At 36.7% G+C, this 14,792-nt stretch overlaps 2 protein-coding genes across 7 annotated transcripts in view; one reads left to right on the top strand and one right to left on the bottom strand.

Annotated features, from left to right (window-relative positions):
* ASB3 (ankyrin repeat and SOCS box containing 3) overlaps positions 1–14,792 on the top strand; it is an 89,821-nt gene that overhangs the window by 881 nt on the left and 74,148 nt on the right. For 3 of the 5 annotated variants that reach the window (XR_005084338.2, XM_037158451.2, XM_037158448.2), the window contains exon 2: positions 12,022–12,066. The exons of the other annotated variants lie outside the window; for them this stretch is intronic. Coding sequence is in view for 1 of the 3 variants with exons in the window: in XM_037158448.2 (XP_037014343.2) it covers positions 12,022–12,066 (45 nt within the window). In the remaining 2 variants the exon portion in view is untranslated. The remainder of the gene's footprint in view (positions 1–12,021; positions 12,067–14,792) is intronic. 5 annotated transcript variants of the gene reach the window in all.
* Positions 312–13,378, bottom strand: CHAC2 (ChaC glutathione specific gamma-glutamylcyclotransferase 2). 2 transcript variants are annotated; one of them, XM_037158454.2, is made up of 3 exons: positions 13,159–13,378; positions 8,267–8,302; positions 312–3,453 (listed from the first exon to the last, which is right to left on the bottom strand). In XM_037158454.2, the coding sequence occupies exons 1-3, from the start codon at positions 13,291–13,293 to the stop codon at positions 3,070–3,072; spliced, it is 555 nt and encodes a 184-aa protein (XP_037014349.2). In that variant the 5' UTR covers positions 13,294–13,378; the 3' UTR covers positions 312–3,069. The 2 variants fall into 2 exon arrangements, with proteins under 2 accessions (XP_037014349.2, XP_037014350.2); XM_037158455.2 differs by lacking the exon at positions 8,267–8,302.

Here is a 14,792-nt window from a genome sequence, read left to right as displayed (position 1 = left end):
TCTGGGTACGCCACAGTGCCACAGTTGCGGGTTAGATCTGGTCAGGGCACCTACAAGAATCAACCAATGAATGCATGAATGAGTGGAACAAGTCTGTGTTTCTCTGTCTCCTTTAGAGATTTGTATTACAAGTGCCTTTTCTCAATGTAGGGTTTGCACACATATTTGAATTCTTTTTAAAAAGAATTACTTTATTGTTGTCATATTTGAATTCGTAATACATAACACCTAACTATTTGTATTGGGTTAGCCAAAAGGTCTTTAGTTTTTTTCCTTAAAATAAAAGACACATTTCTCATTTTCACCACTACTTTATTGATTTAGATATTTTGAGTATGTCTGCAACTCCCTCTATTGGCTTCTAGTGGGTAGAAGCCTGGAGTGCTGCTAAACATTCATCAATGCACAGGGCAGCCCCACAACAAAGAATTATTTGGTCAACATGTCAGTAGTACCATAATTTTGCAAACCACTTGTGACACCTTTGATTAGTCACAGCGCCTTCTCCATACACTGCACAAATCTTTTTCTGCATTTCGGTTGTGTTTTTACTTTTCTTGAAATAATAAAGCATAATAGGACGAAAAGGTTGCATATCGTCTTCCATCTTCAGTATTAAAATGGCTGCATAAAAATCCACCACTTTTATGTTTTTTTAAATGCACACTGACAGCTGTCACAGCACAGTCTTAACAAACTTGTTTCCAATGAAGTTAAAGGCAGCTAAGCCCTGTTAGAACCATCATATGGAAGAAAAATGTAATGGGCTTTTTGACCTCTTTAATATTCTGAGAAATGAGAGCCTCAGTTTTGTGTGTGTTATTAGGTTACAATGAGAATGTTTTGAAAGTGAGTTCTAGGGGCAGTGAAGAGAGACAGTTTTGCTAACAAAAGTAAGCTCTTATGATTGTTTTTGTTATATGTCTCTGTTATGATTCTTTCCGTTTTGGAGTCTCCAAATTGTAGCTTCTCTTTAATTCAGTATTGTTTAACTTCTCCATTTTTGTCACATTTTACCCTATTCAATGAAAATAAATATCCGTGTTCCTAGTCCTTTTGGTACAGGGCCTCCCGATGAATGTCGATGGTATACCACATTATGTTAATATATTTTATCTAATTTATAACTGGAAGCTGGAAAGGAATATACATGGGGATCACAAAGTAATCCCTCCCCCTTGATGTTTTGTTAACAGTTATAAGTGATATGGTAGAATCACTGGGGAGTCGCCAGCTCCTTTGGACCTAGGTTTGTTTGTAAAATAAAAGGCTAAATCTTTGAATTCACCTATGTGATTGTGAATTACAGCATGTGAATACTGGATAGGTCCATTATATTTGAGGGAGTGGCTACCACAGTTACCTCTAACATCTTTATGTAACAAATTATATACTATTTCACTATACAAAACAATCTTTTACACCTCCTGAAGATTCAGGGTAGTGAAGATGGTTAAGGTCAGGTGGTTTTTGAAATATATTGTAGAAAGATCTTGTGCTTGAGTCAGAGAAACCTGGATTTCTGCTACTTATTAGTACTTGTATGCAGGTTACTATGAAACAAGCTTACAGGCATTTTATTGAGAAAATGCTTCCATATGTAAGGTGCCTGGAATATCCTGTTTAGATATTCATTATTGAATGTTAGTACTTTTCTTGTTGCACAGGACACGTGAAAAGTCTTCTGGAAAACTAATGTTGAAAATGTTGGGAAACATTTAAAAAGCTATATAGATGAGTAAATTACAAAGTAAGATGTTAATAAATAGAAAAACATGAAAAGGACTACTGTTCCTACTATGTAGGACAGCTTTATTTTTATTCTGTATTTAGTTATGCCTGGGTTTGGAGAATTTTTATTAAGTTTCTTTTAGATTTATAGGATACTGAAATTCTTTTCATATTGAAAGATTTTTAGAGACTGAATGAGGAAGAAATCACTTATAATTAGAAGTAATCTGATTAGTTTGAATCAGGGCTAATTCTACACGAATTAATAATGTCTATGGATAATTCTTGCTTGAGTGGCATCATCAACACTATTCAGTGGCTACCTTTGTTTAGGCTACAAGACAGGAGGGAAAAAAAGCTGTGTAGCACATGACCTAGCAAATGATCAGGTCATGCCATTTCTTACCTAAAAAATTTACAATTCTAAAAGCCATTTCAAACACCAGACCTTCACTTTATATGTTTATTTGTCGTATCAGAACCCCAAAAAAAAGAAAGAAAAAAGAAAACCCATCTTTAAAAAAATTTCAGTATAAGATTAATACAAAGTAAATGACAGACTACATTCCTAGTGGATTTATGTTATGTAATTTGTGCTTTTTAGCTGAATGAGTTTTTTTTTCTGTGTAGTAAAATACATTTATTCAAAAAGGAGAAGTATAGTACATTATAATTCCAAGGAAATTTTTATATTAAAAATACAAATTTTTGGCTTAAATTGGAAAGGGTATTATTTAATACCTCAACAAGGAATTCACAATCAAGACTGAAATTTTACAACAATAAAATAATTTTAAAAAAGACTGAAATCTTATCTATCTTACTATATATTTCTAATTACACATTATTTTAAGCTTGTATATTTTTAAACCATGGTTATAGAATTATTGTATAGGAATATATTAAGTGTATACCTTCTTGTATGTTGTGGACCAATTTTAGTGTAATTCTCTATAACTTCAAAATAGTACTGTGATATGAAACAAAATTGTTTTTACTCTGAGAAAAAAATAAGTTGTGAATTGAGTCTTTCATTGTATTTCTTTTTTAAGGAACTCACTTCTTACTAGCAATTGTTCATTGTCATATAGTTATGGAATCATTATATTATTAAAACTTGAATTTTTTCTTTAATTATACCCTAATATTTTGAATACATATGCATTTCAGGACATTTGCAATTAAACTACAGATTGTGATGATATCTTGACTGCAACATTAAAAATAAATGACATCTTCCAAGTAAATACGTTTCCAAATCATACTGTCATTGTACAGTGAAACTATTCTCTGAAGACTGAAAGTTCTGCTTCTCTGGAAAAATCAATGATCAGGTCTTCATAAGCAACTGAAGTTCTGTTTTTCTTCTAAACGTTCTTTTACTAATTTTTCCAAAGAGAAAAGATGCTCGTCAGCTTCTTCTGGCACAAGATTCCTAATAGAATTTGCAAGTTCAAAAAGATATTCTGTATTTCTTCCACTTGGACCAGCTGCATTAAAAATTTGTTCAGCAATGTCTTCCAGAGGTGCAGGGCCAAGATAATTAGGATTATCACATGTTCCAATATATAGCAACACACTGAATGGTTTTGTAGTGGGATCTTTTGGGTAAAAAGTGACTGTCGTGGTCCTATAGCCTCCTTTCTCTCTGAAGTCAAGGTATGCTTTCACTTCTTCTTCCTTTCCTACTGGCAGTTTGTAAGCAACACCCCATACACAACCCTATTGAAGAATGAAAAGAATACATTATTTATCATTTACAGTGGTAAATGCAGGTGAAAATATGTTGTGATGTAAGAAAATATCTTGAATATTCTTAGAAATCAATGCAATTCTCTTTACTTAGTGCATTGAAGAGGTACATACTAAATAATACAGGAAATCATTTAAAATTTTTCAACCAGAAAAAATTATTTCCTTGCAAACCAGGACATTTATTTTTGTTTAAATTTATGAAAGTAGTCTTTTATTTAATGAGTCGGGAATTAAAAAATAACTGATCTTGATCATTAAAACTATAGTTCTAAAAATTTAAATCCATAGGCTCTGCACTAATGGTATAGGGCAGTAGTTTCTAAACTGCTGCATGGAGTGTTATAGCCACCCTGAAGTCTACCTCAAAGGCTGTCTGGATATGATTTTTGGGCTGCTGGCACCAATGGTTTGGATACCCCGATCCCCTCCAGCTAGGAGCTGAGCATCGCTTATCTTTTTACATATTAGGTGTTCCTTTTTTTTTTTTTTTTTTTGCAGAAAGGGTTCTATGTTTTAAAAGTTCTCAAGTAATCAACTATTTAAGGCCATAGCAGTTTCATATTATTGGTTCATTTTTTCAGTGCCTAAGCTTTCAAATATCCTTTGTAAATGTCTCTATCCAGAGTACTACATGACAACCTCTTTTTGTCAAGCGACCCCCAAGAACAAAGTGTCAGTAAGATGCAAGTATTTTTTTTAGTATTAATAAAATGCCTGTGGGAAGACTAAAAGCTGATAGAATCAAGGTGTTGGCATAGGTAAAATGGCTAGCCTCCTCACACAACCACGTCAAAATTACAACTAAAATATAGAACAACCATCAACTCAAAACTATCAGAAATTGAGTTGAATGGAAGCCTGACAACTAAGGAATTAAAGAAATCACATCTGTCAAGACTGGTAGTGGGGTGGAGACGTGGAATTGGCTGGTCCCACATTCACCTGTGGTGGATGAAAATTTGGGAGGAATATCTTGGGAGCAAGAAGTCCCAGCCCCACAGTAGATCCGCTAGTGCAGGGTTCTAGTGCTAGGAAGGTAAGTCCCCATAATTTCTGGCTGCAAAAACTTCAACAGGGATTGAGTCAATGAAAGAAACTTCTGGAGTCCCAAGCAGTTCCTCTTAAAGAACCCACACACAGACTTAGTCAGACTTACTCACTCTGAACTCCAGCAATGAGGCAACAGCTTGAAAGGCACCAGTAGAATACAGGGAGGGACCGAAGTATCTGGCATCAAGGCAAGAGCTGGGGGATAGCTTTGTCTCAGGCAGAAAAGTGGGTAGAGGCATTGCTCCTTTTCTGAACCCTCCCCACACAGAGCCACAGAGCTGACAGGCGGGTGCCATATCTGAGACTCCATCAACTTGATTACCACTGTCTGACCTGTGCTGGAGATCCCCTGAGACTCTGGTCCCACCCAACTTAAGGGCCCACCCAAGCAGTTAATAATGACTTTTTCATATGAATGGCTGATCTTGGCTCATGCTTCATAACTTCCAAAATCCTATCAAACAAGCAACAGTTTGCCTCAGTGAGCTCCCAGCCCCTGAACCTCTTGTGAAGTGGTCCTAGTCACTGCACTAGCAGCAGCCAGCCTAGATTCACAGCTTGGCTTCACCTCTGAATCTCCAAGCCCAGCACAAGCAGCAGCCGTCTCTGATTGCTTTATAGCTCATGCAGGGTGGCCCTGGGCAGAACACAGGTGGGAGCTGACTTTGGTCTGCACCATATGGGAAACCCCAGAGCCTGCACACCCAGTGGACAGCTACAGACTATGTCCGAGCACCACCACCCTGTCCTTCACAGCTGATCCTCCACAAAGGGCAGAGGTTGGTGGCCACAGCCAGTCCTTGCAGCTGACTAGCCTGAGTAAATCCCTCCCATTGATCTGCTAACAGCAATCAAAGCTCAACTACAGATGGAATGTGTACTCACCACACGAAGGGTGCACCTTGAGTACCCAATTTGGGTGATAGTGGAGGCAGTGCCACTGGACCCTACAGAACACCTGCTACATTAGGCCATGCTCCCAAGACTGGGAGTCATAGCAGCTCTACCTAATATTTAGAAACAAACACAGGGAAACTGCCAAAATGAGGAGACAAAGAAAGATGGCCTAAATGAAAGAACAGATCAAAACTCTAAAAAAATAACTAAATGAAATGGAGATAAGCAATCTATCAGATGCAGAGTTCAAAACACTGGTTATAACGATGCTCAAGGAACTTAGTGCGGACCTCAGAAGCATAAAAAAGATCCAGTCAGAAACGAAGGATACACTAATTGAAATAAAGAACAATTTACAGGAAAATATCAGTACCGTGGATGAAACTGAGAATCAAATCACTAATTTGGAAAATAAGGAAGCAGAAAACAAGCCATCATAGCAACAAGAAGAAAAAAGTATCCAATTAAACAGAGATAGCGTAAGTAGTAGCCTCAGGGACAACTTCAAGCATTTCAACATTCACTCATAGGTGTGCTAGAAGGAGAAGAGAAGGAGCAAGAAATTGGAAATCTATTTGAAAAAATAATGAAAGAAAACTTCCCTAATTTGGTGAAGGAAATAGACATGCAAATCCAGGAAGCACAGTGAGTCCCAAACAAGATGGATGCAGAGGCCCACTCCAAGATGCATCATAATTAAACTGTCAAATGTTTAAGACAGTGAGTGAATCTTAAAGGCAGCAAGAGAAAAGCAGTTAGTTACCTATGGGGGAAGTTCCCATAAGATTGTCAGCTGATTTTGCAAAAGAAAATTTGCGGGCTAGAAGGCATTGATTCAAAGTCATGAAAAGTAAAGACCTACAACCAAGATTACTGTACCCAGCAAAGCTATCATTTACAATCAAAGGCAGATAAAGAGATTCCCAGACTTCCCAAAAATAAATAAATAAAGGAGTTCACCAAATAAATAATGGTTCTCCAAACCATTATTATATAAAATGTTAAAGGGACTTATTTCAGAAAAAGATGATCAAAACTATGAACAATAAAATGGCAATAAATACATATCTACTAACAATTGAATCTAAAGTACTAAGCAAACAAGAAGAACAGAGATAGAATCATGGATGTGGAGAATGTTTTGATGGTTGCCAGATGTGAGGTGGTATGGGGGAATGGGTGAAGGGGTGAGGGGATTAAGAAGTACAGATGTAGTTACATAATATCCATGGGGATGTAAAATATATAGGAAATGAAGTAGCCAAAAAACTTACACACATGACCTATGTACATGAACAATGGTGGGCTGACTGCCTGAGGGAGTAGGGGCTGTTGGGTGAAGGGGGCAAATGGAGTAAATTGGGATAACTAACAGCATAATCAATAAAACATTATTAAAAAATAAAAATACATCTGATACAAGCAAGACTTACAGTTTGTAATATGGATTTTCCAGTTTCTTGACAAAATTTATTTATTAAACTTTACATTGCTAAAGCATCTTGAGTGAATTAACATTCTGTAGAAACAGTACCATTTATTAACTTTTTAATTAAGAGATAGTTACTAGTTTAAAGCCATTTCTATAATGTAAATTATGAAGGCATTTCATAATTTTACCATTAATCATGGGCTGTTGCTAGCTGCTGATTTATGTATATCACAGCCCTTTCCAAATTTAAAACTTTTAACTTCACAGTATAAAACTTTAAATCTATACCTCAATTAAATGACTGAAAATATTTAAGAAACAGAAGACTGTTGAGAAAATAAGACTTTTCTAGTGCTTCCAACCTGTTAAAAAACCTGTTGTGCTATTGTTAAATTTAGACAATAAAGCAGGTAATCTCTCCTACTTGGGCTTTTTGCTGAAAATATTAGAGTCCTAGTAAATGTATGGAGAGCTTTAAGGCTTCCATTTGATTCTTTTTTTTTTTCTTTCTAAAGAGGTTCCTACAGCCTAGTTATATAGAGTTACTCATCTTTCTCCCCATTTGTCTTTCAGCTTTTTAAAATATATTTTATTAATTATGCTATTACAGTTGTCCCATTTCGCCCCTTTATTCCTGTCTGCCCTGCACTCCCCCCACTTGCATCTCCCCTCCTTAGTTCATGTCCATGGGTTGTACATAAAAGTTCTTTGGCTTCTCCATTTCCTTATGGATACTATCCTTAACCTCCCCTGGTCTATTTTGAACCTACCCCCTTATGCTTCTTACTTCCTGTACTTTTTCCTCCATTCTCCCCTTGCTCCCTCCCTGTGATCTCCATTTCTGTGAATCTGTTCCTATTCTAGTTGTTTGCTTAGTTTGTTTTTCTTTTTGTTTGGTCCAGTTGCTGGTGTGAGTTTGTTGTCATTTTGCTGTTCATATTTTTTATCATCTTCTTTTTCTTAGATAATTTAACTCTTATGTTGTCAGACTTTCACACAGTTTGAATTTCCGGCAGTTTGGGTTATTTTTTGTTTTTAAATTTGTTGTCCTTTTGGTTGTGCGAGGAAACAAAGTGTATCTACCTATGCCTCCTCTTGGCCGGAAGTCTCAGGTCCCATTTGATTCTTGGTTAGTAGTCGGGCTGGACCTATTCATGTCACAGAGGAATGCAAAATAGTCAACAAACTCATTAAGAAAAATAAATGGGACTACATGCCATTTGGTTTTCTTTTGTTGTTCTGCATTCCAACTGTTTCTAGCAGGTGAATACAGAGAGGAATTCTAGATCTAGTTCAGTTCAAATCATCTATAATGACCTAATACAATTCCATTTTTTACTAAAACTGAGAAACATCTCAACAACTTATATGATTAAAGGCTATAAAAAAATTATACCATACCCCAGAGTCTTCAACAAGAGTCACAACTCTTCCAGGCTGTTTTAAAAAAAGTAAAAAAAACAATTTTTTTTCCTGAATCAAAGTTCATCAACTAACCAGACATTAGCAATTTATTATTGACATGCAATATTTCAACTTCATTTGCTCATACTAAAAGCTCTTATGTTTTTGATGTGAATTAAGTAAAAGAATCTATTTTATCTAAACTATTTTGGTTTTCTAAGTCATTCTCTTCAACTTGTATGTATTAGGTATATTTTAATTTGACTTAAAATGGATATATTAAAAAACACACCTGTGACTAATGCTCATCTGAAATGAAAGGCAGAAGGAAGAGGCAGTTATAAATAAAAATATATGAAATTTATTAGGGAACAAAACATGGCACTCCAAGGTGCTTTTTATAAGGAAGTGTTTCTTAAACTCAAGATCAAAATTGGAGGGCTCGATAAACATATTGCTAGGTCACACTCTCAGAGTTTCTGACTTGTATAATTGCTACCTGGTGCCAAAGGTTATGTGTGTACTGATATGTCAACATCATTAGTAAGAGTGTTGAATTATAAACCACAATTTTACTTACTTGATGCACATTGTCTAGCATATAGCCTAAATCTTTAAGATTATTGGTGTCATCCTTGTTGCTGTTTCCTTCTAGTCTTTGTCTACTTGTATAGATAATTTGTAATCATGGAATATATGACATTTTTGGATTTTGTTTATTTCCCTGTTAGTCTTCTTATACATTTTAATACTTGTGTAACATTCTGTAATCAATGAAGTATAAACATTACTGTGTTTATATTAGGACATTTAGATTTGATTTGTTTTCTACTTGAGATAATGTTACAATGACAGTGCATATAGTGTTGTGGGTCATGTGGGTACTGCCATAATAGTTCCCATTTCTAAGTGAATTCGCTATTTCTAAGTGAATACACACTCTGTGTTGTAGAGAAGATAAAACGTTGATTCTTACTTCCAAGAGCTTATACTGGAATAAGAAGTGGACATGAGAAATAGGTAGAGAATACTTAATGGCTAAGATGTATGATATTAAGTGCAGTAAGAATTCTGAGTCTGCTATTGAGGAGTGAGGGCCTAGAGGCAGAATTATACCAGGCCAAGTGTCTGACTTTAGCTAAGGGTCCCCCATGTAGGGAAGAGGATTCAGAAAGATAACTGCAGAAATAGGACACAGGTCAGCTTTGAAAAGCCAAGAGTAGAGTTGAAATTAGGGGCCAGTGGGAAATAAGTTGCTGAAATTTGGGAGAAAAAGGAAATAAGGAGCCACTCTAGAACTTAGTAGGAGGTGACTCACATGATAAAAGAAGTGTTGTGGGAAGATCATCGTGGTAAAGTGTGTAGTATGGGGAGTAGAGTGGGAAGGAGGTGGACTCTCAGTAAGAAATGTAGTGGTGACAGTGCTGTGCTGCACCCTTCCTTGCCTCCTTTTACCTCCAACCAAGGCACCAGTACTTGATAGCTGTTTTCTGGTAATCTGCGTTTGGTTTCTTTTTCATCCTTCAGGGGCTTTCTTAGGGATCTCACTTCTTGCTTCTAGTTTTGCTTCCCTTCATTCTGTTCTCTACTTGGGCCTAGAATAACTTCTCAGTGCAAAAACCGGGCCACTCCTGTGCTCTGAATTTTTTGGGGTTATTTTCTACAGGATAAAATACAGATTCCTTAGCATGAGTTAACCACAAACCTTATTTCTTACACACTGTTCTCAAGCTATACTGAATCATTTATAACTTTTACAAACATTCATACTTTTGGATGTACCAGCACCCAGTGTGGAATGCCCTTTCTTCTTTTATATTTCTGTGATATTCTCCTGCCACTTTCTCCATAAAGGCTTGGCTGACTCCCCAGACGACTGCATAGTAGCTCCTTCTCCTAAACTCTCATTATACCTTTTATTATTTTCCTTTATAGTAGTACCCAAGTATTGTTCTTTGCATAGGTATCCCCCACTTATATGTAAGCGCTCAATAGTAATTTTTGAAAGGAAGAGGAGGGTAGTAGAATCTTGGACTTAGGTGGTGGCAGTTGAAACAGAACAGTTTTATATGGGGAGTCATCTTAAGGAAAAAAATTAATGGATCCCTGTGACTGCTTATGGATATAAGACATGGACCGCTTGCAATACTGACATATTTATAAGGAAATATTTTCTAAAACTTGTTTTTTTCTCCCTAAAATGTACATATGTTATTGGGAAACAATGTGAATTTGTAAATGCACTAAATTGCTTTTTTGGGAGATTGAAACTGAAGGAGGGGTCTCTCCCGCTGACTGGAGTTGGAGGATCTTTTCCGGTTCCACTGTGCATCGTGCTGCGTGCTTTCATTGGGTAATGAGTAATGTTGCCAATCCAGAAAAGTTAGAGGTTTAGAAAGTGCTCATGATTAGCTTGTGTTAAATGTTTCCTCTTTTTTGAAATTTATTTTTATTTTCTCTGATGTGAAAACAATTTCCCATTTAAATAAATCTTTAATTTGATGAGAAATTGCCGGTTTGTTATGTATGAGATGCTTGATTAAACTTAGTAAAAGATTAAAGTTTAATGAAGCCAGAAAGAAAGCATATATTAATAAAGCAAGTAGGTTCATTATTTTTTCCCCACAAATAACACATTGCAGTATGTGGAAAGCAGTTTAATGTTTGTTTAATGATGTTGCCTTTAATACATAGTAACGGCTGAGGAGGAGCATGTGTTGCTGTAGAAACGTAGTGTGGTGCAGCATCCATACTTTTCTTTTAATTTGCAGGATATTTCTGCAGGCTTTTGTATTCTTGTTTATCAGACAGTTAATATTTACCTAAGGCTGGTGATCCATTATAGTGAAAAATGTGAAGTAAATTATGTTTTTTCCATTTTTTAAACAGAGCATTATACTTAGAAAATGTTTAGTACTTAGACTTTCCTTTAATTTGCTATGATGGGTTGTTTAAATAAAAGTAGGTGTAAAAGTATTACATTTAAAAACAATTGCAGTTGTTCTCCCTAACTTTCCTGCCTTATATTTTAGTAAATTTAAGTAAAAAGAGAGATACTGCCTTCTTTTAGAGAACCATGTTGTATTGACTTGGCAATTTCTTATCAGTCTGTTCTCACACTGTACATATCTTGATGTCCTCTGTAACAAACTTGTACATTTTGGTTGAGACTGGAGTAGGGAAATATGCTATTATAACCTTGTATGTAAATATTTAATACTTGGTCATTAAGCCCTGACTGGTGTGACTTGGTTGGGCATTGTCCTGCAAAGTGAAGGGTAAGTTTGCTCAGGCCACGTGCCTTAGTTGTGAGTTCAGTCCCCAGTTCAGGCTAGGAGCTCATACCAGAAGCATCTGATCAATGGTTCTCTCTCACATTGATGTTTCTCTTCTTTTTCTCCCTCCCTTCCCCTCGCTCTAAAAATAAATAAATCTTTAAGAAAAATAATTAAAAGTGGAGGCTAGGCTAAGGCTTTTCTTCCCAGAATGGCAATATTAGTGTTCATGCCCGATAATTCAAGACATTTTATTTAACTTAGTTCCTTGAAGTCTTAAATATTGTTTTTTAACATTCTTAGAGATACTTTGGCCATGAAGTTTTTCTGCTGGCCTATAAATGTGCATTTGCTCTAAGTCACTCCCCTGTTTTCAAGCCATCTATTTACCTTAAAGCCCAACTCTAGTTGAGACAAAATAGCTTCTGACTCAGGTTCTTTTTGTGATTTTAACCCTATGTCTCTTTTTATGAGCAGGTGCAAACTACTGGATGGCCTTTCTCACTTCCTACTTCCACAGCTGTAGGTATTTCTTTGGAATTAACCCTAATCTCTTTCTTCAACTGATTTCTGGCATTTTAGATATTGTGCTTTTGGGCCAATATTAATCACTTAAAAAACAGTAATTGAACTCATATAACTTTTGGAGTATTTACAGAACATAAGCAATAAAAAATGTTAAACTCTTTGAAAAGTTATGAGGTTAATTAAAACAAGTGGTTGAATTATGCAAATTGTTAGTTACCCCAAACTAAATGTTACTTATGGATTATTTGCTTTACAGCCACTACAAGGCTGATTTCCATAAGCAGAGAGCTGCGACTAATATTCTGTACAAATAGATTGACATGAGTGTCTTTGAGTGATTGACTGAAAAATGGATCAAAGAACTTACATTTCACATTTATAATTTAAAGAAGAGCCATTGAGAAACATTAAAATAATGCTGGATATAGTAATGGATACTGTGTACTCAGGTAACAAACCAGGAGCTCTTTAGTGTAACTTTGCTAGTACAGTACCTGACCGTCAGAGCATTCAAAGTTTCATAATAACCCCAGGTAATTTTGGAAAATATTTTTCTGACTGCAGGTGTCATAAAATAAACCTTTGGAAAGATACTAAAGAAAACTCAGAAATAACTTACACGTTTAAATTCAAACCAATGAAAGTCTGTCAAATGCAGAAATGCTAATGGATTTAATTGCTAAAAAGCTGAATCTGCAAGTTGATATTAGTATTTCAACTCAAAGATTGATCTTCCCGCTTGCTTTTTTTTTCTTTCTTTTTTTTTTTTTTTGCAGAGGTTGCCAAGACAGGGGGTCCCTTGTCTGCACGTCAGCTTTGTGCGAGCTTCTGTGCTTGTGCCCTCGTTTCTTGTCTGCGCCAGAAACTAACCGCTAGAGTCTCATAGATTTGGAAGGAGTACTCTAGGTTTGGGAGAGGTGGGAGTCAGGTAGCTGAGGAAGATCCATAGATGTAACAGCATTATCCCTAAGCCGCATACTTGGCCTTGGAAAGCTTTAGGGTGTGGGTCCCGCAGAGATAGATGGGCAAGCGGTGGCGAACAGCGTTCGGGGGACAATAAGTGTAGGGCACTGGCTGGCAGCTCACCTTGCCGGGGACTCCACGGTGGTCTGTACTGCCTTGCCAGAAGCGCCTGCTGTAGCCTGTGATGTATCCGACCAGCTTGTCCTGATACGGGAAATCCACCTTCCAGATTAGGGACCCGTAACCAAAAACCCACATTTTTGCCTGCACTTTTGCTGCAACAGTGGTGGAGTGCCGTCGGGTCCTTGGCTAGTCCAAGGCGAGTTACCGGCTGAGGAGGGCGCAGGCGCGCGTTAGGCGCAAAGCCTGGCTGGTGGCGCAAAATACACTGGGACATGAAGTTCGATGTGCGTTCTCGGCTCTATCTTGGTCAACGTTATTATTTTATTTTCTTCCTTAGGGTAGCAGGTAGCATTGACCTTCAGCATGCTAAGCAAAAATTGTCCTGCTGCCTCCGTAAACCACCTTTAAACCTTCCTCTAGTGCGTGAGTGCAGAGGACTACAGTACCCACAATCCTTGTCTGGGGTTTGTGGCTCTGGGGTTGGAACCGTCAGCTTTTATAAACTGGGGTAGGGGAAGGGAAAGGGCAAGGGCAAGGGCAGGAGTCCTGGATGTGCTCTGGATACCGAGAAGAGATAATATGTGTATGGCAGTTGGCACGTAGAACAACTTTTTGTCCTGCTTTAAAAACGGGATTTCTGCTCTTATAACAGCAGCCATAGGAACGCAAGCTGGGAATGCAATCCATATTTGACTTTATTACACTTTTAAAAATCATCTGCTTTTCAAATAAAAACAGGAAGTTTATTACAGAAGTTTTATTCTTGCCCAAGAGCTATTAATACATCAAAATTTTCTTATATATTTAAATTTTACGTGAAAAACAGCCTTATACGTCTTCAGTATTCTCAGCAGCTTCCTCAGAAAAGAGTAGGCAAAGGTTCTCAGCTCATATACAGGCTTTGGAAGCTATCAGGGGAACGTCCTGAAACTGTATACAATATTTGGGGTCTACATGCATTTTTCTGAGAAGAAACTTTATAAGCCTTCATGAGTTCTCCCAGCAGGACAAGGGTCCTAAAAAATGTTACAATCTGCTGGTTAGAGCTAATACCACTACTCTGTTTCTGTATGTGAAAGTAAAAGCCTTACCAAACAATGGTTCTTTTTTGAGGATTTCTAACTATTTCATGGTCTTTAGCTTATTAAAAAAATGAGGTAACACCCAGGTTCAAAAAGTATTATTTGTGCTCTTAAGAAATCACCAGGAAACTGCTACAAAGAGAAACTGAGTTTAAGAATAACCACGTGTTTTTATATTTTGTCTTAAGTTGTAGTTTCACATTGCTTAAGATGGTTAGTTTTCCTCCACCTCCCATAACTTTTTTGAAAAATTTCAAACATACAGAAAAGTTGAACATTAGGGGGTGAAGGGATAGAACAAAAAGGGAAAAGGACTCATGGACGTGGACGAGTGTGGTGGTTGCGGTGGGGAGAGGACTGTCTGGGTTAAATGGTAATTGAAAAAATACAATAAAAATTAAAAAATATTTCCAACATACAGAAAAGTTGGAGGAAAAAAAGTGTAGTGATCATTTATATATACCATCAATGTGGGTCCAATAATGTTTTTACCATAGTTTTGTTTTTTTTCTCTGTATGTACTCTTTAATCTAAAACATTTGAGGTAATTTG

This window comes from Artibeus jamaicensis, unplaced genomic scaffold, assembly GCF_021234435.1.
Source record: "Artibeus jamaicensis isolate MK-2021 breed Jamaican fruit bat unplaced genomic scaffold, CSHL_Jam_final contig_465, whole genome shotgun sequence".
NCBI classification, from domain to species: domain Eukaryota; kingdom Metazoa; phylum Chordata; class Mammalia; order Chiroptera; family Phyllostomidae; genus Artibeus; species Artibeus jamaicensis.
This window is presented reverse-complemented; position numbering and strand designations above follow the sequence as displayed.